The 24,680-nt window shown below is 43.5% G+C and overlaps 1 protein-coding gene across 1 annotated transcript in view; it reads right to left on the reverse strand.

The window, feature by feature from the left end:
- Window positions 1-24,680, reverse strand: part of TAF3 (TATA-box binding protein associated factor 3) — a 138,978-nt gene that overhangs the window by 27,433 nt on the left and 86,865 nt on the right. The window contains exons 3-4 of the mRNA XM_014949113.1: window positions 8,283-10,099; window positions 2,145-2,227 (exon numbers count right to left, since the gene is read on the reverse strand). Coding sequence (XP_014804599.1) covers window positions 2,145-2,227; window positions 8,283-10,099 — 1,900 coding nt within the window. The remainder of the gene's footprint in view (window positions 1-2,144; window positions 2,228-8,282; window positions 10,100-24,680) is intronic.

Genomic DNA, 24,680 nt, shown 5'->3' on the forward strand with positions numbered 1-24,680 from the left:
GGTCTGTAATGCTTTGTCATGGAGCCACACAGGTCTTTTTCATAATGATCACAACACATGAAAATGTGTAACAGCAAATTTCTCCCTGGATTTTGCCTTGGAAAACTATGACAAATCCTAAAAGCTACTACAAAACTCTATAAGTTCTTGTTTGCCATCAGCCAGAAGGTGCAACCAGGCGATACAGCCATTACACCAGGACAACTTTAAGGTGCTGCTATGGTGGGCAGCAAGGGGAGGTATTTAAGGTAGAAAAGGAAAACCAGTAAGCAACTGGAGATGGAATACTAATGACCCAAACCTTGTTTGGTCATGCAGTCTAAACCAATCTCAAGGATGACTGTCCTGTGGAGAAGATGAAGTTCCCCTTGTAGGCCCAGTATGGACGTTCTAGAGAGCTGGAGCTCAACCACTTTCTTAGCTTTTCCTACCAGTTGCCTCCGTGACTCCCCTGCCCCTAAAGATCTTGGCCTTGGTGTTTAATTCTCCCCTATTTTGTCTAGAAACTTTGAGCTAAGTCAGCTTTGTGTAACTCCCATCCTGGAGTCAGGGTTTAAACTCTAGGCTCTGCTGCACTAAGGATCACAAAGCTTGAGGTCCTCAGATGGTGACCAAGGTGCCACTAAAGATGCACAAAGGAAACTGGGATAGAAGCGAGTTTCCCAAAAGGCCACAAAACAAGACATCAGTGGCACTGACGATGATGTACCCATATGATCTGTAGCAAACACACAGATTCTGAAATCCCTCCTCAAAATGTCTGTGGGCATGAGAAAGACTGGGGTGAGATGAGAGGGGAATCAAAGTCAACTCTTTGGTGCTAAAATATGGCTTCAGAACTTTAATTTAGAAGTTCTGCCTTGAAAATATGACTTAATTTTCCCCACATAAACACTTGTATAGTCCTTGAAAAAGAATTTAAAAGTATCTATAGCTCCTCGAGGAGGAAAATGGGTTTGTGGGCTTTAAAGGAGAGTCACTCAAATTGGCACAGCAGGACAGACAACTGTTCTGAGAAAGCAGGAGCTTTTGTACAGCAATCTGAGGCACAGAATTTTTCAATCACACTCAAATATTGTAAAAGGAAGAGAGCAGAAATGGTTGAAGAGCAGGAAAAAGTCCTGATATTTGGGGTGGGGGCGTCCCACAGAAACCAAGACAAGCAACTTCAAACCAGTAAAAGTCAGTCACCCCCTAGGGAGGAGTAGGACAGCACAGAAAAAGAGAATAATCATCCAAGATGCCAATTAACTTACAATGCAGAAAAATTAACCATTAGGAGATTTAATACATAACGGCTCTAAAAGAGAACCAACTCCATGAGCAGTATTTCATGGGATGAATGGAAAGAAAAAAATTCTATTTGGTGCTCATGTTTATTACCATCAGACATGAAAGTGTGCTCTGTGCCACTAAAAACAACGTGAAAAACCTGATTAAAAGAAACCCTTCGCATACAACACGGGACAAGCCTAAAAAGCCCAGTGACGCCACGGTTTCCCCAGCCTCTCCAGCCACCTGCTTATGCTGGATGATCTCAGGGTAGGGATCATCATCCTATTTATGCTCACACAGTACAAAGTAACTATTATTTGTACAACAGCACCCGATAATTAGGGAGCTAATGAACCAACGTTTGAAATGCGTTAGGTACACTCATGAATAATCATCAACAGTTATAATAAAACAGACGCCTGTAAAGGAATTTCCACTGTTATGTTTTAAAGCATAAAAACCACTGTTGGCTGAGGAGCGTGATGAAACTCAGCTGTAGGTTACACCAGGGATAACCACCCATTATGGAAGCCTCACTAAATGTCACTGGAGGCAGCATCTGAGTCTAGATGGAGTCTTGTCACCCACGGCCTAGAAAGGCACGGAGTGGGAAATACAGTAGGATGGATGGAAGAGGCTGGGTCCCACTTGGAGAGGAGAAGAAAAAGGGGAAAAGGTCCAGAAAGTTGCTATTGGTAAGTTTTCTGCTTCATTTTTCATTAGAACGGTCAAAAGATGTCATAGCTGTATGAATATTGTTTGCTACTAATTTTTAAGCCTTTCCCACTGAAAATAAAAGAGCTGCCACAAGTGACAGAGGATGAACCGTGGTGAGCTTATGCTTTGCAGATGGATTTATTTGTACTTACATCTTGTCTTGGCCTGCACCCACTCTCAGTGTCAGCCGAGGAATAACCGGTGATGGAGCCGGAACAACTGGTTCCACCTTTATCTGTACGAGGGAACACAATCATCAATCAGAGACTGCAAGCAGACTCCCAAAATATATTAATTACATGAAAGCACTGATGGAGTTGACCAAACGGAGTCTATTGGCTTAATGAGACAGACCTATGACAGACTCACCACCGCTCTCTCACGCTTCGGGCCGTGACAGGGATGGTCAGAGTTTGCTGGGAGCTCCCAGCCATAAAAAATCACAAATAAGAATTCTAGACTAAAAAATCAACTTGAAATTTTGTTGCATTTGTACCTGCTCGTGCACTTTGTTAATAAATCTTCCTGATTTAGTATTTTTCTAGAGACACAAAAGAACCCCAGTATGTTTCCAACCGATGACATGAAATGTTTGATCTTAGCACTCAAACCTGGTAGGTACGCGCTGGTGTTTGCACTTTTTTCTGAGATTGAAATTCAATTATTTCCCAGGTTCATCACATAAATGTACTGTGACCCTCCTGAATCAAAATCGGGAAGCAAATAAACTGAATATTTTATGAATGTGCTTACCCACACAGGTATAACAGAACCACTGCTTTTTAATGCAATTATGCTGAGATTTCTGATGGTGATTTGTCAAATGCCCTGGTTTCCAACCTCAGTACCTGGTGGAGTTCAGACCACTTGAATATGTCCTTAAACTCTTTGATCCAGCATCTGACAAAAATCATCACCTCCCACTGAGCTACTACTTTGCAAAATCTGTACAGAATCATCTCAGATTTTGCAGTTGACACTGAAATAATTCTCTGTACATACACTGCTCAACTTATATCCATGTATATGAGAAGTGTATATACATTATATATGTCTATATATAAAGAGAGGGAGATTGATCTCATTTTGAGCATGGGTGACATTGTATTTAATAAAATATCCACTTAGCTGAATCTTAAAGAGACAAAAATGTACACTAGATAGAAACCCCAGCAGCTCTCAGAGGGGGAAATCTGGTTGAAAAAGCTTTCCTAAAGAAAGGGAGGGCAAACATTCAACTCAAAGCACAGAAAGCAGAGCAGGAGACAGCAGCCCAGAGTGGGAGGGCTCAATGAGGACTTGGATTGAGGAATGGTAATGACAAAATCCCATGTCACACACCTCACCCAAAGAATGGGAGCTGCTCGTTAGGAGATGTCTGCTCCAGAGAGAGAAGGGCTGCAGCCCGAGTTGTATTTCTGTTTTGACACATTTAACCACGCTTTTCAATAAAGCTCTCCGTGGATATGTATAAGCTCACTTCACACTCTTTACTCTTTTGTTTATATAGCACAATTTTTTTGTTATGTCACTCCCCTGGAGTGTTGCAAGAGGTTTTTTCCTCCGGAGCTCTTCATGCCTGGAATAATTTCACCACCACTTTCCCAGTTAAGTCTCTAAACTGCTTTCCTGGCACCTTAACCTGTAGCATCATCCACTGGATAGAGACATGGAATTGAACCTTAGGTACAGAAGACTCAGGCACATGCCTTAGGTAAAATTATTTTACCTCTCTTCCTGCACATTTGTCCTCCTTCTATAGTGCATATTTCAAATACAAAACCTTCTAAGACAAGCACTGCTACTTAATTTCCAGCACACAGCACAGAACAGATGACCCATGTCATCCATCCTTTCACAGAATCACAGAATCACATGGGGTTGGAAGGGACCTCTGGAGATCATCTAGTCCAATCCCCCTCCCAAAGCAGGTCCACCTACAGCAGGTTGCACAGGAACATGTCCAGGTGGGTTTTGAATGTCTCCAGAGAAGGAGACTCCACCAACTCGCTGGGCAGCCTCTTCCAGGGCTCTGCCACCCTCCAAGTAAAGAAGTTCCTCCTCATGTTTAGGTGGGACTTTTTACATTCAAGTGTGTGCCCATTTCCTCTTGTCCTGTCCCTGGGCACCACTTTAAAAAGACTGGCCCCATCCTCTTGACACCCACCCTTTTAAGTATTTATAAGCATTGATCAGATCCCCCCTCAGTCTTCTCTTCTCCAGATTAAAAAAACCCAAGTCCCTCAGCCTCTCCTCATAAAAGAGATGCTCCAGGCCCCTCATCATCTTTGTACCCCTTCCAGTAGTTGCCTGTCCTTCTTGAACTGGGGAGCCCAGATCTGGACTTTATCCTTTGTATTAAGGTCTTTTGCATTATTATTATTTGTATACCACCCTTTGTTGTAAACAATGGTGGGGTGGGCTCATATGGCAGAAGAAAAGCTCATAAACCACTTCTTTATGCTTGGATACCAACATTGCAGCCTTCTGTGAGAGGAAAACTGGGCTCCATGACAATCCTAAATCTTATCCCTTGATAGAGAGGAGAGGAAGCATCTTTCAGCAACGTGGGTTTGTGTGTAGGGTTTGCGTGCCTGGAGCAGAGGGAAAATTAAGGAGTTATCCTGGTTTTCCTTCACATCGATGAGAGGATTTCGATTCACAAGGGCACTTTACTTTGGGGCAGCCCTGCTCTGATGCAAAGATGGCTCCATTTCTCATGAAGCAGTTCACAGAATCATAGAATAGTTACAGTTGGAAGGGACCTTAAAGATCATCAAGTTCCAATCCCCTGCCCTGGGCAGGGACACCTCCCACCAGACCAGGTGGCTCAAAGCCCCATCCAGCCTGGCCTTGAACACTTCCAGGGATGGGGCAGCCACAGCTTCTCTGGGCAACCTGGGCCAGTGCCTCACCACCCTCACAGGAAAGAATTTGTTTCTGGTATCTAATCTAAATTTCCCCTCTTCCAAGTTAAAATCATAACCCCTTGTCCTATTGCTACACTCCCTGACAATGAGTCCCTCTCCGGCTCTCCTGTAACTCCCTTCAGTTATTGGAAGGCTGCTACAAGGTCTCCCCAGAGCCTTCTCTTCTCCAGGCTGGACAACCCCAGCTCTCTCAGCCTGTCTTCACAGGAGAGGTGCTCCCTGTGATCCCTCTGATCATCTTCATGGCCCTCTGCTGGACCCATTCCAACAGGTCCATGTCCTTCCTGTGTTGAGGACTCCAAAGCTTGACACAGTGCTCCAGGTGGGGTCTCACGAGCGCAGAGTAGAGGGGTAGAATCACCTTCCGTGACCTGCTGGCCATGGTTTTCTTGATGCAGCCCAGGATGCAGTTGGCCTTCTGTGCTGCCAGTGCACACTGCAGTTCCTCAACTACTTTTAGTTTCCGGCTCGGTGTATTAAATTTGGCTGAAACTGGGTCAGCAGCTGCTTCTCAAGCTGCTCAGTCCCTCCTCCAGCCCGCCCCGTGACCTCCAGCGTACACGTGGGGTCTCACAGCTTCCACCGTCTGCTTTTAACTTGGTACCACAAGCCAGGCAGCTCCTCGTCTCCTTTTCTACCCCAAGACTTACTGTGGAGGACAAAGCTTGGGCCAATCCCTTTGCAAAAGCTCTTCTTCCTCAGTCCCAGCACCGACCTCTTCTAGCACGCAGCCTTCGGCTTCTGCTTTCTGCCCTTTTATGCAGAAAATCGGTCGCTGCTCTGCGTATTCCAGCAGCTCCAGGCAGAATTGAGGGGAAAAACTTAGTAAAAAGCTTCAAATCCCCACCAGGTTGGGCTGCACGGTCGGGCAATAACTCTAACAGTACTCCAAAAAAATTCAAACAGCTCTGTTGATTCACATGGTATGGCAATATTAGAAAGGTATGGCAATATTAGAAAGGTATGGCAATATTAGAAAGAAAAATCTGGTATTTTCTACTGGCATCGAGAGCTGAAAGCGCAGTTATCCCCAGAACTCATCCCTCGGGTTGTACTCACACCTCCGAAGTGGCCATGGAGGTGATGGGTCCGAGCAGAGTCTCCATCGTTTGTACTTCGAGCACAACCCCTGGCTAAATAAACCATTGTGTGATCTTACAAGCTAAATTAAGGAAACCTGTACTTTTAGGGGTTAAAACGAAAGAGCAGCATTCGGGAGTAATACTGGGAATTGGGGCCAGCAGAAGAGCATTTACAGTGGATTACTAAGCTTCCCAAATCACCAAAGAGGTAAAGTCCAGCAATATAAGACTCCTTTGTAGCTAACTAAAAATACATTGTCAGTGGATTTGTCCAGTTTTATGTATAAGCAATACTTCTTTCACCTGAACTAATACTAGTAGTCATATAAGCCCCTTATTGCCATGTGCTGCATTTTTTTTGCTAATCTTCAAGGATTTAGCTTCTTTGCCACATACCTCAGGGCACCAACTGATAAAGCTCTAACTCTCCATTTTTCCAGGACACCAGCAGTGCGGCCTTGCAAAAAATGAAAATCGCTCAAGAGATTTAAAGGGGAAATTTATTTTTAAAATCCTGACTTGCAGCAAAGAGGTGGATTTAAAAAAAAAAAAGCTTATCTATCAAGAATCAGTTTAAATTTTAATTCTATCTGGGGACTCTTTCATGCATTCTAGCTTTAAAGTTTATCTTTTGACAGGGACTTTTTGCCAAGGTAATGGGCAGCTTTGTCAATTTAATTTGTCCAAGTTTTTATTACTGTTGAATTCCTTTTCCTAATATATATATGTTCGGTCTATACCAAAGCGTTACCGGTGTGTATTTGTTTGTGTATCTGTTTTATTGCTCTAAAGCAAACTAGATATTGAGATTTGCAGAAGAAATGTGAAATTGGGCATGTGAAAAACAAGCAACTCATTGTCTCTATTTTATATATATGCTTTTAACTCAAAAAGAAACCTCTGCAGAAATTTTCATGGAAATACTGACAAAACACCTCGGGCACGAGGGGAAGACAGACAAAATAAGGAATCCATGAAAGTGTTGCTGCAGCCTAAAACTGGACATTAAATTAACATGGACAACTAGGCGACCAGCCTGTCAGTCACTGGCTTATCCATTAATTCTCCAGATCACCCAGATTCTGCACTGGAAAACCATTCGTCAACTTAAAATATATGTCGAGTTTGGAAATGAGCAGTTTGTTTTAAGTCCAGCAGACAGCACAACAGGGTACGGTGGCAAAAAGGGAATGTGAAGATGTCCCAAATCTGAGCTTGAACCAATGGAGTATTACACTCCAAGCAGGATGTAAAGAGCATCTTGGTAAGCCCAGAACTTATATGGTTCTTCCTAATGCTAAGGATAGAGATTTAGGAAATCTTCTGTATCCAAGGTTATCACATATGAAGGCAATCTCTTTCATTTCTTTTTTAAATATAGATATTAACAATTTAATGTGCATTATAAGGTGACGTGACAAAAAATTAGAGCAAACCCTGAATTAGGGGAGCCGTTTCTAATGGGATTTCCAATCTGATAACATGCAAATATGCCGGTCTCATTTCTTAAATATACTCTCAAGATTAGCTGATATTGGAAGGAAGAAATTATCTTTGGCTGATGTAAATCAGTAGGAGTTACAGGAGTGGAAGGAGCTCAACCCACTTGAAAACTAGCTCTCCTCTCTCTCAAGCGTAAGACTCAAAATGAAAGGTGACATTTGAACATTTGGACCATATTTTGAAAAAAAATTTCTTACTTCAAACAAATTGGAGCAATAAGGGGGCCGTCATGCTAAGAGAGGATTCAGCAGCTCTTCTGAACATCTGAGATAACCAGTAGACTGGTTTGTTCGAAAGCAGGCTGCTCCTCACTTCTGTCCACCTGAGAATTTACAGGCTTCTACGAGCTTCGAAACAGTAGCCTTTTAGAAACTAAATTTCACGTTGATATGAAAGGTATATGGCTGCTGGCCCTACTAGTGGACATCTACAGAATAAAATTTGTGCATCGCCACGCTACATCCATTCGTTGTGTGTGCGCTGTTGTTGAGTCTGACCCCAGGTTTTCAAAGTGAAAAGTGAGTTGAGGAAAACCAGAAAGACAATCTCACATTTTAAATTCACAAAATTGAGCCTCCATGGTTTTGTCTTCCAGAGAGGTGGGACAATCCCTGAAACTCCTGGAGGAAGTCTTTCTTGGAGCTGTAATTTTTAAAAAAAATACCAAACCTGTAATCACACATCTCCTCAAAGCCCTTAGATAATGCTTAGCAGCAAATACGGGAATCCATGTGCAATTTTCAAGCAAGTATTCCATCTCATCTAAGCAGCTTACCTTTTCATGTTTGTGTTTCTCTTTTTCTTTCTCTTTCTTTTCTCTTTCTTTCCTCTCCTTTTCCTTCTCCTTCTTTTCCTTTTCTTTGTCCTTCTCCCTTTCTTTCTTTTTCTTCTTCTCTTTTTTGTCTTTCTTCTTCTCTTTTGGTTTCTCTTTGTCCTCAAAGAGTTTTTCAGGAAGCATTGGAGACAAGGAAGGTAACATGCTGGGAAGCCTCATGGCAGCTGGTGTGCTGAACAAGGGCAAAGACATTTCTTTGGGAGGTATCACAAGAGGTGCTGATGGAGCCTTTATCTTATCTTCCTTACCCTTATCTTTAAGTTTCTCTTTGTCTTTCTTATCCTTGTCTTTTTTGCCTTTCTCTTTCTCTTTCTTTTTATCTTTATGTTTTTCTCTCTCTTTTTTGGTATTGCCATCTTTCAACTTTACTTTTGTGTCAGCATCCTCAAAGTCCTTTAGTTTGAATTTATATGGATCAAGATCATCATCTTTGAGTAGTTCCTTCCACTGAAATTTCGCTTCCTTGCTTCCTTCCTTGTCTTTATCCTTCTCCTTGTTCTTTTCCTTCTCCTTGCTCTTCTCCTTGTTTTTCTCTTTATCTTTTTCCTTCTGCTTTTCTTTCTTCTTCATTTTTGTCTTCAGTTCCTTTTTCAATTTCTTTTTCACTTCTACCGAGGAAGCCAACTTGGTTTTCTCCTCATAGACTTTGAGAAGAGGTTCTGGAGTTGGCGGTGAAGCGGAAGGAGAAGAGAAATAAGTGAAGTTGGTAGGTGGATTAGAAGGTGTCCCCATGTTTGCCTTTCGAATGACCTCATCGATCGAGTCATCCATTGTCCATGAAATGTCTGAACTTGAAGTCCCACCTGAGGGAGGTATTGGAGTTGCTCCTGCCTTATTCGCATTATTGGCAGAAACAGAAGGTTTAGGAGTTGGAGCCTCTGAAATAGAAAGTCTTTTAGGACTGGTAAAAATTTCCCCTTCGGATTCGGAACCGGAGGAAAACTCAAAGGGATCCGGTTCTCGCTCCGCACACGCACGAGCAATCACAGCATCGATTGAATCATCAATGGTCTTGTCCATTACTGGTAGTTTCTTAGCCTGGTTTTCAATATTTGGCTTGGGGGCAGGTTCAGGTGGTGTCTGTACTTGTTTCACTTGAATGTTTTCCTTCCCTATCTTGTCACTTAATGCAGCCACAGGGGTTCTACTTGGTGTTTCAGGCTTGACAGGTGGTGGGGGAACATGAGCAGGAACCTTTGGACTTTTAGGACTTTTTGGGCTCTTGGCGCGACCCGGTGACTTTTTTTCTTTGGATCCAGTTTTTGGTGAACGTATAGGACTTCCAGTTACCACTGGTGAGGGCGTAGTTTTAGGTGATTTTGTCTTCTGTCCTGGAGAACTTGTTTTGGACTTTGTTTTGGGTACAAACGGCTTTGACTCTACAGTTTTAGGGGTTGGCACTTGCGATTTTGCAATGGGAGCCAACATTGGTGGTTCCGGTGAAGGAGGGGCTAAGTCTGTATTGTCCTGAACATGAACTGGAGAAAGCATTGGTGGTACTTTTTGTGTATTTATTGAGCTAAGAGGCTCACGTGGTTCCAAAGCTCCATCCAAGGCATCCCCTTTGGAAACGGACAGTTTTGGCCGTTTCACAGGTGGATATTCCTCAGCATCAGGACTTTCTAATGGTCTCTTGCTCAAGTAGTTCTCATCATTAATTGCCTCATCCTCTTCCATGTCTTCCTCTTCTTCCAGTGGGACCTGCATGGCCTCTGCTGATGTACCTCCATCGGTGGGCACCTGTTCCTCTTCCTCTTCTGTAACATAGAACATTTTTAAAAAGCGTTAGGATAATTAAAAATGTGTTTTACAGGAACAAACAAGCACCAAAAGAAATGATCACATGCATCTCAGCCCATAATGGGCCACCTAAGAGCTTCTTACTGGTCTACTTGGAAGGAAAGTGTGGCATCTCCTCTGTCTCGCATCAGCCACCATCGCAACTGGCAGGTGCCCTCATCGCGTAACATCAAACCCATGAGCAAAGGATATGAGATTAGAGATCACCAATGATGGTAGACCTCGTGGAGTGGGTCCAAAGCATCAATTCTACCTCAAAACATCTTATTTCTTACAGTGGTTGTGGGGTTACAGTAACATGAACCTGCTTCATTCAGTCAAATGAAGGAAGTGAGGCTGAGGCATTTTTTGCTGTAACAAAGTGGACGGCGAAGCATCTATCAAAATAAAATTCACTGGAATTAGCTGTCTGGCCTACACATCACACAATTTTCATAGAATCATAGAATGGTTAGGGTTGGAAGGGACCTCAAAGATCATCTAGTTCCAACCCCCCTGCCATGGGCAGGGACACCTCCCACTAGAGCAGGTTGCTCAAGGCCACATCCAGCCTGGCCTTGAACAAACATTTTGACTGCAGATTAACTACTGAGGAAACATCTTCCTAAACCTTGGTTGTTTTTCCTGAAGCAGCACAATCTGAAGGTTAAAAAGCAGAGGACTAAGCCCCATTCAACCTGCTGGGTTCTGTCCCTGATGTCATCTCAAGAGCTTGCTGCACAGGGATGTTATCTGATAGGATTCCGTGGGAACACCCCAGCATCGCGTGTGTCCCTGTCGGTTTGGATGAGGAGCACGCCTTCGAGATACATCTCCCCACCATCCCCACTTACTGTTGTTCTGTTTGCATCGTGGAGCAACCCTGGGGTCCACGTGCTGGCTTCCTGCTCTACTGAAACCAAAATGAAAGACGGGAGGAACACACCTAACGTGCTCCAGCCCCAAGTGGGCCTTCAGAGAAGGGCGTCAAAGATGGGTCCAGAGAAGGGCGACAAAGATGGTGAGGGGTCTGGAGAATAAGTCTTATGAGGAGAGGCTGAGGGAGCTGGGGTTATTCAGCCTGGAGAAGAGGAGGCTGAGGGGAGACCTTATTGCTCTCTACAACTACCTGAAAGGAGGGTGTAGAGAGATGGGGGTTGGTCTCTTCTCTCAAGTCACAGGTGACAGGACAAGAGGAAATGGCCTCAAGCTGCGCCAGGGGAGGTTCAGGCTGGATATTAGGAAAAATTTTTTCACTGAAAGGGTTATCAGCCATTGGGATGGGCTGCCCAGGGAGGTGGTTGAGGCACCATCCCTGGAGGTGTTCAAAAGACGGGTTGATGTAGTGCTGGGAGGTATGGTTTAGTGATGATGCTCCTTGTTTGTTGTGTGGGTGTCTATTTTTGTCAGTTAGGTTGACAGTTGGACAAGATGATCTTTAAGGTCCCTTCCAACCTAGAAGATTCTGTGATTCTGTGATTCAGGCCCAAAAAACAGCTTTTGAAAAGAAGATGGACATCAGGCACCAACTGTTTCAAGCCAGCGTGGACATCACCCATGTGATTGCTCTGCTTTTTTTTGTTTAATAGCAATTACCTTTTCTACCCTACATAGAACACAATCTTCAGCGCTACACGTGACATTAGGGTGCAGAGAAAGGGGAAAATTCACTTGAGATCTCCCAGCAAACCCACGGCAGGTTCAAGAAGAAGAGAACCTCTGATCTCCCCAACCACAGCCAAGCACTTTATCCTCTCCGATACACTTCCTCACTTTCCAAATGGAATTAGCCAAGCAGGAAAAAGGATTCTTAGTCCGGAATAAGAACCAGCGCACCGGCATTAACCTGACACATTTATTTTTGCTGTAATTATGTCATTAACCGACCCACGCTGGTTGACATTCCTCCGTAGACAACCTCACTTCACTTCACCCCCTGTCTCTGCTTACCCACCTGCAAAAACGCATGACATTTTCTCTAGCAGGGTTTCCACGGAAAGATATCAAGTGCCCTAAGATTCTCACATGCAATACCTAATAAAAAGCAGTTATTACGACGGCGGATAAAGCCCAACTTCTTAACGAGCAGGTGGTTTGAAAGAAGCAAACAGTGAGAAACTTGTAAGCTTACACCTTTTCAAGCTCTGCAAGACGGCATCTTTCTGAAAGATCTCTTTCCGAGGTGTTTATTTGCAGGTTTTTCTCTGCTTGGCTTTTCTCTGCTGTAATGTGTCAATGCTCTGATTTAGGAGAGTTGAGTCAAGAGCCCTGGGCTGCAGCACAAATCTTGCCAGCATCACAAATTAAGTAAAATGAGCTAGCAACTCTGGCTTTTGCCAGGGCCCAGAGGATTTACAGCAGCCAGCCCAGAGAGGAGACTTTTGCCTGAGGATAAAGTCTTAGCCTTCCGTGAAAAACAGAAACGTTAGGGAGTTAGGTTTTGCCTGGCCGGGCACTGCCATTAAATATTTTTTTTAAACTGCAAAGTTAGAATATAAGTGAGAAATCACCGTGGATGGAGCCTGCACCTGCTACCGGAGGGGAAAAAAAAAAAACACCAAACCCACTAAAAAAGAGCTGCTTCCAGATCATGGAAGTCATTTCAATCTCTGGTTAAGCTGTTGCAGGAATCAGCCGCCTTCATCTGCTCCAAAGTGTTTTGGGGGCTGAAGAATTAGCATTCATCAGATGTCAGACAGCACTGCCTGCCACCGAGCAGAATTCCCTCCCAAGGCCCTTCAGCCTGGTTCGCCACCGAGAGTTTGTTTTCGCTTGGAATTTGAAAGAGAGATAAAATTTAAAACAAACACCCCTCCTTTAAAATCGGGATTTAGAGCCTTCTGCCTCAGCTACAAGATGAAAAGTGGAGCCAAATTCAAACATGAGGGAAGAAAGGGTTGGATCACGCAGACTTTGGAGATAGCAACATAAACCGTTTTGATATAAAAAACCAGGGGCATAAAAAGAGACAATAAAGCGGAATGGCAAGTAGCGCAACGAACCGTAAAAAAAATTACATTTGTGAGAAAAATCAGAACATTTATTTGCTAAAGATTTCTGCCCCGTGTCTGCTTCCACAGCCGCTCTGTCTCACCGTGTCCCACGGAAGGGAGCTGCAAAAATTCCTATTTTTGTAACTCCTTCTCATCCCCAGGTGCTTCTCATGTTTTACCTACTCAGGATTGCAGAAAACCAGCAGCTGCTGGATCAAAGGCGAAATAAAACAATTTCAGGGGGAGGTTTGGAGAAGAGGGACCGGGGTTATGCGCAATAAAAGAAAAATAAAAAAAAGAGAGCGATGCTTATTTTTTTTTTAATAAGGGCAAGTAAAGTTTGCGGCGGGACCACGGAGCTTCTGTGATGTTGTCTGGAGGTGCCAGGGAAGGGCAGAAGAGGTTAAAGTGCAGTTTGTAGAGGTGAGGAATAGAAATCGGGGTTGTCTTGGCTCTGGCTTTCATGCACATTCCTGCAAGCCACAAAGACAACTTAGTAAGGAAGCAAGAAGCATTACCATCCCTTTCAGACGGACTTGGATTCCCCCGAAACATCTGGAAAAAATTGCCTGGGTCAGTCCTGAACAATCCAGGGACTAAGGAAGTTCACGAGCACTTAACTACCGACACACATTCACCGCTTTTGCAGCCGTGCTCAGATGACAATATCTGGAATCCTATCGTGGTCAAATGAAACCCAAATTTCTCTTGGAAGAAGGCCACGGCCTGATCCTCGGCGAGGAACTGGTTTTCTGCCAGGCTTTCAAACCTGAGCCACCGCAGCTGCGGCCGTGGCAGAAAACAATAAAGTGCTTTTTTTTTTTTTAAGGGGGGGTGGTTTATTAAGAGAAAGAGAAATCTGTGTCTTACATTCAAGAGGTACAGGCTGGTTTTCCTCCAGGATTTACACCGGAGCAGGAACCAAACAGGGGAAAACATCAGCTTTTAAGCACCATCTCCTTGACTTGGTGATGAGCGTCTAAAGCCCTCGCAGCCACTTTGTCACCTCCCTCCATCTCCGTCGCCACCCGGCACCTCTCGACGCCCGGTTCTTTGTGCAGGGGATTGCTTTTTAGCTCCTTTTACTGCCATCTCTCCCTATCTCTGGCCACCTTATTAATGATCCCCCTCTTGAGTTAGCATCTACAGGTCAAACGGATATCACCTCGGCCATCTGCCCTAATAACTCTCGCCTGTAATGAAAGGAGACTCGAGCTGTTTGGGAGGTTTCTCAAGATAACAGAGATATATATATATTTTTTTTATTTTTTTGGTTGTTGGTAGGGAAGTCAGCGCTGGATCAATATTAATGCTCACATTACTAAAGCTCGAGAGATATATATATTTTTTTTTTTTTGGTTGTTGGTAGAGAAGTCAGCGCTGGATCAATATTAATGCTCACATTACTAAAGCTCTACGGAGCAATTGTTTATTATGCCAGCCAGCCCCATGTGTAGAGCCCAGGTTACAGGAGGGATGGGTTCCACCGTCGCTGTCAAAGGGGAATTCGTCCACGGCTGAAATAAAACAAGCTGACAGCCCTTAGCAGGCTGCTTCTGAGAAAACGGGTTGTTAAGATGGCACTTCTCCCTGGAGTAAATTAGAAGTGTGGCATCTAATTGTGTCTACGTAATGAGGCGAGTTCTTTGCCTTTGCGAAAGGATGATCGTGAAGTTGAGGGAGGAAGGAACCCACTCCTCTCCTGATCTCGGACGCGTTGCACTACCTACCACTGTCTTCCCATCTGACACACCATGATAACTTCATCTCACAGAATCACAGAATCCCATGGGGTTGGATGGAACCTCTGGAGATCATCTAGTCCAACCCCCTGCCTACCCTGAAATCTTCAACCCATCTTTCTTCCTTAGCATATGCTGAAGATTTTATACACAAGCCAGCTCAGCCTCTCAAACGCAAGAAAGTCATCGTTCCCACCCAACATACGAAAGTTTTTAGTGACAAAACAATACTCAAAAACTTCCTGCAGACTTCCAGAATGATTTTCCTATTGTCTATGAGATGTCTTTGTCTACGAGATTAAGCCAAAGATATCTTTTGGGAAGTTTTCAGTGCCTAAGTCAAGAGTGTAATATCCCTATCATATCCTAATAAGTAGGGGTTTTTGACTTCTCTTCAAAGTGAAAAGATTTTTTTTTCATATGCCATGATAGGTTTTATCTCTTTAACTTGTAATAACAATGGCCCTTTCCCAAAACAAACAGAAAGTGTGCGTGTTGTCCATAAAGGAAATTAATGGAAGAGCGACAAAATTCAATCCTGATATCCCACAGGCCAATATCCTGCTACCCTAACACAAAATGAGCACACTAAGATACCTGCAATACATGCTGAGCTTAAAATGCCAGATTTTATATAGATATATGTGGTCATACATACGTTTTATATATACTATTATTATATATATAATTTCTCTGATATATGAACACAATCGATCGCTGATGTGACTTATTTACCAACCAGGCAACGCACCAACAGATTTCTTTTTTACTGTATAAAGGAGATCAATCAACCTATTACCAAGCCCTGACATTTTCCAGTTGCCACTTTCCACAGGAAGAGAGCTGGTAAGAGAGCACCTTCAAGGAGCTCATCTTCCAGGTGTCTCAAATTTTTCCACTGACATTGCCAGCGAGTTCCTTCCAGTGCCTTCTCGGTACGTTCGAAAATGCAGAGACCACAAATACATCAAAAAAAAAAAAAAAGAAAAAAAGAGAGAGCTTTCAGGCATGGCCAGTGATTTTGCATTTTGAAGGGGATGTCAAAGATGCCCGAAGCTGAGCATCCAGACTCATTAGTCACATCAGGAAATTTTGGCCCAAATGGCTGGGTGGTGCCTTCAACAATCAGTGTTAGCCAGGACTGAACTTGGAGATGTTCAACAGGATTGAGGGATCTGGTTTATATATTTATCAGTCTCTCCAAAAGTAGTTATTAACCTGTCCAAGAAGCTGCAAGTGGTCAACAAGACCTTCCTCCATCCCTAATGACAAAATACATCCATTTATCTTGAAATAGGGATGACAAAATAATCCAGCCTGGCCCTGAACCCCTCCAGGGATGGGACATCCACAGCTTCTCTGGGCATCCTGTTCCAGTGTCTCACCACCCTCACAGGAAAGAATTTCTTCCCAATATCTAATCTAAATCTCCCCTCTTTCAGTTTAAAACTGCTACCCCTCATCCTCTTGCTCCACACCCTCATAAAGGGTCCCTCCCCACCTCTTCTGTAGCCCCTTTAGGTACTGGAAGACTGCTATAGGGTCTCCCCGGAGCCCTTTCTTCTCCAGGCTGAACAACCCCAACTCTCTCAGCCTGTCCTCATACAAGAGGTGCTCCAGCCCTCTGAACATCTTCATGGCCCTCGTCTGGACCCGTTCCAACAGGTCCATGCCCTTCTCATTTTGGAGGTTCCAAAACTGGACACAGTACTATATAAAAAAACAAAGTACTTTTTCTGTCCAGTTGCCCAAGTCAAAAGCCCACCTCAGGATCACGCAAGCCTAAAAGTGTGGAAAGAAAAGGAGAAAGGTGAAGAGCATCCCTCTTTGGGCATCAGACCTTGGATTAAAGGCATCAGACCTTGGATTAAGGTATAATGTGCAACTTGGGCTTCCAGGGCTGCTTTAGGGTATGGGATGCAATGAGAATAACACTTTTAAATACGAGTGAGGGTCCTCATTATAATACTTTTTAGAATATGCAGTGTTTACGAAGCCAAACTACCCTGGATTTTTAAAATGACACACCCAGCTTCCTGCTGAAGAGAAAAAAACAGCGTTGGCAGATGGTTATCAGCCCCACTCACAATTTCTCTCTGACCCGACAAAATATCAGTCCCTCATTTGCACCGCACAGAGCAAGCAAAAAAGTGTACTTTATTTTCACTTTAACCATTTAATAGCGGCTCCACAGCTTTTGTAGCTACACATAGGGACAGAAAGAAATGTAGCAATGCTGTGCTGGTGTGTCTGGAGCTGCTCCACGGGCTCGTAGCTCACACATATGGACAGAAAGAAATGCAGCAATGCCGTGCTGGTGTGTCTGGAGCTGCTCCACGGGCTTCGGATGGAGATTTGAAACAACCACAGAAGCATCTTTAGGAAGAGAGGGAGGGAAGAGATGCGTGAAAACCAGCCAGCTCCCTCCCTGCAGGGCAGCCCCAGTTCAGTCACTTTGGTGCTGCTGGGAATTACCTGGGATTCCAGTCTCCCCCCTGAAATGTGGAGAACCGAGCGGGACGTGAAAACCACCGCCGTTCGATCAGAACACACGTGGAAAACCTCCACAACAAAATTCAAAGCTTTTAACAAAAATCTACAAGCTTTCATAGAATCATAGAATCGTCTAGGTTGGAAGAGACCCTTGGGATCATCGAGTCCAACCATCTACCCTACTCTACAAAGTCCTCCCCTACACCATGTCCCTTAGCACTGCATCTAAACAGCCCTTAAACACAGCCAGGGATGGTGACTCCACCACCTCCCTGGACAGCCTATTCCAATGCCGAAGCACTCTTTCGGTGAAAAATTCTTTCCTAATGTTCAATCTAAACCCACCCTGTTGGAGCTTGAAGCCATTCCCTCTCGTTCTGTCACTAATTACCTGTGAGAAGAGACCAGCACCAACCTCTCTACAGTGTCCTTCTCGTTACAGTTTTTGCTCCCTCTGGGGTGCATCATCCTTAAGGGAATCGGGAACTCACCCCGAAGCACACGTGCAGGCGAAGAGGTTTTCTCTTTAAAGGCACATTTGGACTTCTAAAAAATGAAATTATTAGCCAAGACAAGGTAATTAGGCAATGACAATTCAGAGAGTACAACCAATCAATAACCGAGTCCATTAGCCAGACTGACAGAGGGGTGAAGCCAATACGTTATAAATGGCTCTATACTGACCTGTAAAAATGCAGCGTTTCCCTAACATTCGGCACAATAAAAAACTAAAATGCTATATAAGCAAGCCAACCTGAAATGACACCTCGTATTATAAATGGCCTAATCTATATGTTAATACTGTTGTATCACATAACTGCAGCAAGACTAAGATAACAATATGACTTTGGGGTTTCTATGGCTACATCCTGGGCTAACGTGCCTGAAAGGGCTTGCTGCTGACACCACACAAGCTTTCCGAGTGCTTCTCTTTGGTTATTTATGATATGATTTATGATAACGACAACATCTCCTATTTTCTCCCCTCGTCAGATACAATAAATTGCCATCGTTAATCACCGGTCTTGCTTCAGCTATGATTACAATAGTATAATAGGGCCTAGCTATGGTAATACCGTGTATTAAGGTGGTGTTTTTTTTTTTTTTTCCCCCCCTTTAAAGAAATACGCACAAGTAGATCTTTGTAGGCGATGTCACTACCTGTAGTATTTTAATAATCTTCCCGGGAGGATTTCTGGATGAGAATTGCTGCTACAACTAAGACCTGGCACCGCTCCTCTCGCAAAGATCGCGTTTATCATCTAAAGGCTCAAAATCCACGTTGTTATTATCTGTATCTAACAATTCCCAAACGTAACACGAGGGGTTTATCCGTATTTTTCTTGACAAAAGGGAAGCAGACAGACGGTCAGCCGTTTTGCTTTGCACCTCTGTATCTAATCTGCCCGGCCGAGCTTTCCAAACCAGTATCACAAATCTTAACTGAAAACAAAAACGCTGAACCTATATAAACATCTGGAAGGATTTTACAGTGGTTTTCCTTTTATATATTATGGTCTTATATAAGAAAATATACTGTTCTCCCTCCAATAAAATCCTGTGCTGAAACCCCCCCCCGACTTTTACAAATATTTCAGGAAGCAACTATTTATACCTCCTCCTGGAGGAACAAACTAGGTATTTATTACACTGGGCTACCTGTATTTCTGCCAAACTAATAATTTTTTACCTGCCATTGCAGAATTTGTTTGAGTCCTTTACCTACGTCTACATTTGGGCACTTGGATTTGGAAGTGAGAAAATTCTGTGATTATTCAATATCTTATTTCGCAAGAGAACTGAAGAGCCCCCCAAAAAGGATAAGGCATAATTGTCCCATAGACCTCACACGTTTCTTTCACCATCTGTTACCTCCGGCCTCACTTTTTCTTCCCCAAAGATCAAAATTTAAACCCCAAAAGCTTTGTTTTCTGCGTAACATCCTCCTGGCAGCAGAATTGTGGTTTAATTGAAGAGTAGCATTCCTTGTCCTCGGGACTGTCAGAGGCAGCAAGAGACAGACATGATGGGGTATTTTCGATGGTATTAATAAGCATATTTCTATTTATATTGCTGCTATAAATAGGTAAAATGCCCTTCAGCCCAGCTATCATCGGCGATGTGACTCGTTCCTGGTTTTGTGGCAGAGGGGATGGGAGGGCAGAAGGTGGCAATACCCATCAGCTGTGGGAAGATGCTTGACGTGTAAGGGGTAGCATGGAATAAATGGGAATACGAAGCCAGCGGTGTCCCATGGAATGATTAGCTCATTAGGGGATAAACATGGGCACCGCTGGGCTTTAGGTGGGGCACAAAATCCACCTGGAGAGAGAACGCCTCTGCCAGAGAAGGTCTGCAATTAGCGACAATTACCCACACCTGCCTGCGACCTGGTTCACTCCTCCAAAAGCAAAGTGGGGCTATTTTGGGTATTAATTTGTTATATGCTCGCTCACGTGACGGAGCTTCTGCAAAAAAATGCATTACCAGAGGTGAGCTTTGGCTCAACAGAACTAAAAGTCACCATCACTCTTGCTTGGCAGGACGAAGATGCAACTCCACCAGCATAAAAAAGGCTGTGAGTGTTTATATCACCTTCAAATAACTTTTAAGTTCAAGAACTCATTTGGCCATTAATTGCCTTTCTGCTCCTCTCCCCATTGCACATTCCTTGCAATTGCAAGGGCACGTTCAACAGCAGATGATAAGCTGCTCAGGGCAAGAACCGTATCTGTATTTCTCAAAGTGCTTTGGTTACTTCTGGGCACTAAAAAAAAATAATAAAATATGGAGCACGTATTTAGAGACTTGCCCATCCATTTGATTGTCTTCGTTGGATAAGAAATTAGTGTTTTCTCAGCAGTAAAAAGAAAAAATATATAAAAATGAGAAAGACTAAGGGAGGGAGGAGTGTATTTTCACTATATTAATTAAGATGTATAAAAATGTCGACCAGATCCTGTGCTCTGGAATGAACTGGAAAAGGTCTGTCTACACTGTTAGGGAAAGTTATGATCTGTGCTATCTGTCCTTAGAGGCACAGATGAATGTAACTGAATATCATTGAAATTTAAATAAGAAAAACAGAAAAAAAGAGGAAAGGAGAAAAAGACAAAAAGAAAAAAAAAAGAGAAAAGAAAAAAAAGAAAAAAGGAAAAAGGAAAAAGAAAAAAGAAAAAAGAAAAAAAAGGAAAAAAGAAAAAAGGAAAAAAGGAAAAAGGAAAAAAGAAAAAAGGAAAAAAAGAAAAAAAGGAAAAAAGAAAAAAGGAAAAAAGAAAAAAGGAAAAAAAGAAAAAAGGAAAAAAGAAAAAAAAGAAAAAAGGAAAAAAGAAAAAAAGGAAAAAAGAAAAAAAGGAAAAAAGAAAAAAAGAAAAAAAGAAAAAAAGAAAAAAAATAAAAAAGCCCTGCCATTGACTGGAAACTCCCACTAACACTAGTCAAAGTTAAAAAAAGGTGTTATGTTCACGCTCTCTCTTAATATATACGTGTGCACACCATACCCAGAAGTGTTCACCAAATATTCCAGCTGTTGGGAATGGATATATCGGGTCATTTCTTTAAGGACAGCAGCAGCGATTAGGAATGCTTTCGCCACCCAGAGCAAGGCGTTTCTTCAAACAGTCGCTAAACTCAAGACAACACAAAAAGCAGCCCCTGCTTCTGGCTCTGAACAGCATCCAAAGTCCTCACAAATATGTGCTGACGAGGCACATCCCGGGTCTCCAGCGCTCGGAGTCGGCCATGATGTGTCCTGGTTCCATACGTGAAATCCCGCATGTGTTGGGAGGAATTCGGAGCTACGAGCCCAATCCCATAACAAATATAATCTTCTTGATCTGGCAGAGAAGGAAATCACTGATGATAAGGCTTTAATAAAGCTTGACAAGCCTCAAAATTAAATTTGCTGGGAAGGGTTCACCCCCGAAACGGATACTTTAGGGCAGTCTTCACGAAGGAAGCCAAGGAAAGACTTAAAGAGAGGAAAATGTTTACTTTAAGGGTTTTTTTTCCTTACAGCTACAAATCCAATTAGTGACTCTCTTTGTCCTTCAGCCTCGCTGCTTTTAGTCTGGGTGGGAGCCCATGTGTCCCCCCGGTTTTCCCCATAACCCTGCCCTTGCAAAAGGTGCCCACAGGCAGCGAGAAAAACTCATCAGGAGCACCTTGATCACCTTCACATCTAACGAGCGGCGCTCACCGGCCACCTGAAGCCGGGTTTCTGACCCGACACTAAAGGAGACTTCAAAAAGCTGCTGTTGGCACCGCTGGGAAAAATAAGAAGTGCTGGGAGAGCACGGGGTGATGGTGCTGAGTAATAATTCTTCCCTCTCCTGCAAGGAGCCAAGCTCAGGAAGCCGTAGGAAAATTTAAACCTCTGCTTTTCTTTTTCATTTTTTTTTTAATTCCTCCCAGGCGACCTTATAATTTTTCAGGGACAGCTGCTAAAATCTATTGCTTCTTTCCCTAGGACCTCGTGGATCACGGTAACATCTTCCAATAAATCTCACTTCCACGGGAGCTTAAAGGCTGAACACAGAGGGAAGGAGTCACAGAATCACAGAATCCCATGGGGTTGGAAGGGACCTCTGGAGATCATCTAGTCCAACCCCCTGCCAAAGCAGGGCCACCCAGAGCAGGTTGCACAGGAACGTGTCCAGGTGGGTTTTGAATGTCTCCAGAGAAGGAGACTCCACCACCTCCCTGGGCAGCTTCTTCCAGGGCTCTGCCACCCTCAAAGTCAAGAAGTTCCTCCTCAGGTTTAGGTGGAACTTCTTACATTCAAGTTTGTGCCCATTCCCTCTTGTCCTGTCAATTGGAACCACTGAAAATAGACCGGCCCCATCCTCTTGACACCCTCCCTTTTAGTATTTATAAGCATTGATCAGATCCCCCCTCAGCCTTCTCTTCTCCAGACTAAAAAGACCCAAGTCCCTCAGCCTCTCCTCGTAAGATGCTCTAGGCCCATCATCAGTCATAATCAGTCTGTCAGATGCTCTTACCCTACAAGACCTTTTCTGGGGGATGACTGGAAAGACCTTGTGGTCTTTCGCAAAGCCACAGCCACGAAACAATCCCACGCTTCTGCAGTTGCTGCGAGCCTTTGTAGGACAATTAAGCTAAGCAAGAAGCAGTGTGAAAAAAACCCCAACAAAACACCAAGAGAAAAAAGAACAGAAGAGAGATTCAGAGATATCAGAGCCCTGCATCTACACCAGGGTGACAATCGCACGAAGGTGGAACGTTGCGTGATCTGCTCCCCTCGGTATCGCTCGCCACGGATGCAAAATAACAGAGGATGCTTCTGTGGAAATGTTAGGCAAGTTTCAAAATATTATCTCCATTTAGAAACATTTCAACTTGTATATATATTTTTTTTTTTTAAATAAGAAGTTACAGCTCCTGCAACGACCTCAAAGCTGTGAGATGCTGGGTTTTATACTCAAGTTGCTCTCTTCCTTTTGAGTCAAGGTCCACCCCAGTGCTCCTGTTGACCTTGGCAAAATTCTTAAAACAAAACCAAACCAACACCAAAAAACACACACAAAAAAACCCTCCAGGACCTCAGGCTCTGGAGCTATTTTAGAATTAGCTTTGAATAATTGTCCCACAATAGGAGTTTTCTTGATTAATTGCTTAAGATAAGGCCTCCTTTCCCTTGCTGGCCTCCAGTGACTCCCTCTGCTTCCCGTAATCACTTTTGTCTCAGTCTCCTGGTCGCTGGGAGCTGCTACAGGAAAAATCAGAGATACACCAACTCCATTACCTGAGGATTAGTCAGGAGATAACCCTATGTATTCCATTACTGACCGTTATTTTGAGTAATTATTCAATCAAGTTTAGGCCACGCGAAAGACGCACTAATTGTTTTGCAAAGCTCGTACCTAAAGGATGCAACTCCCTGTCCTTTAACAAAACCCAAATGATGTGCTGATTGCAAAGGAAAATGAGAAGTGGTTTTGTATTGAACTCTGCTTTTTTTTTAAAAAAAAAAACAACCCACAAACCCACAACTAATTAGGCTTAACTAGAAGTTAAGGATCTATTTTGACCAAGTTGGGAGCACAACCTGGGTTGTATACATACCTGATTACAGAAACTTTGCCCGAGATTGCTTTTCCATCTGAATTATTTAAAAAAATGCTACTCGGCCATTAGTTTTGGAGCAGTTTATGAGATAAGCATCCTGAATATAGGGAAAGCAGGGAGAGTGGAGAAATAAACAAAGAGCCAGTAACCGGCAGGCTTAAATTAAACAAGAAACTTGTGCACACACATCAGCGCTAGACTCAGAGGGCCTGATATCCTGATTTAAACTGAATTAATGTCTTTTAGCTAAGTAATATTTTTCTTGGACACACGGGAGAAATGAAAAAACCCTATGAAAACAAATTTAGTGAAGGAATTGGCTTCAGTAGGCAGTTTTACGTAACATTAACTTTCCACTCAGACATTAGAGGAAAAAAAAAAAGAGAAGTCCTTCATTTTAGAGCTGTCGGATTGCCATGGGATCTTCCCATTTCCCAGACCTGAGACTGGTAGAGCACCAGGTGAATCCCTGCCAGGAGAGAATTGAAATTCCCAGGGACACCAGCTGATGCTCTACAAAGAGCCTCGAAGAAGCCACTAACTAAAGACAATTTCTTCATCTTGAGAGATGAAACTCCCCTTAGCTGTCAAACACAACAAAAGCATTTGCAGCCAACGCAAAATTAATTTGTAATGATTTATTTGATCATCATCATCTTCTTGCCATAGTTCATGTGTGGGAGACTCTTCATAAGGAAGTGCGATAGGATGAGGGGTAATGGTTTTAAACTTAAAGAGGGAAGATTTAGATTAGATATTAGAAAGAAAATCTTCCCTGGAAAGGTGGTGAGACCCTGGAACAGGTTGCCCAGAGCAGCTGTGGATGCCCCATCCCTGGAGGGGTTCAAGGCCAGGTTGGATGGAGCTTTGAGCAACCTGCTCTAGTGGGAGGTGTCCCTGCCCATGGCAGGGGGGTTGGCACTGGATGATCTTGAAGGTCCCTTCCAACCCAAACCATTCTATGACTCTATGGTTTTTCTTCTTGCCACACTTTCTAAACCCATGTTCTTAAAACTGCCACCATCAACCTTCTAGCTCCAGCAGATCTCATACAATACCTCGTATGAGCTATTTTCTACACATAGTTTCCTCGCAATTTTAAATGCCATTCTGGTAGATGGGTCATCACCAGCCTGTGTTAGCATCCGGAGGGGTGTTTTGGCAATTTTTAACCTAAGTTGCTTGACTGTCTTCCAGCTCTTGGCTAACACCGATAAAGCTTCCATAAATTCCACGCGGCTTCC

Source organism: Calidris pugnax, unplaced genomic scaffold (assembly GCF_001431845.1).
Source record: "Calidris pugnax isolate Ruff unplaced genomic scaffold, ASM143184v1 scaffold125, whole genome shotgun sequence".
In the NCBI taxonomy this organism is placed as follows: Eukaryota; Metazoa; Chordata; class Aves; order Charadriiformes; family Scolopacidae; genus Calidris; species Calidris pugnax.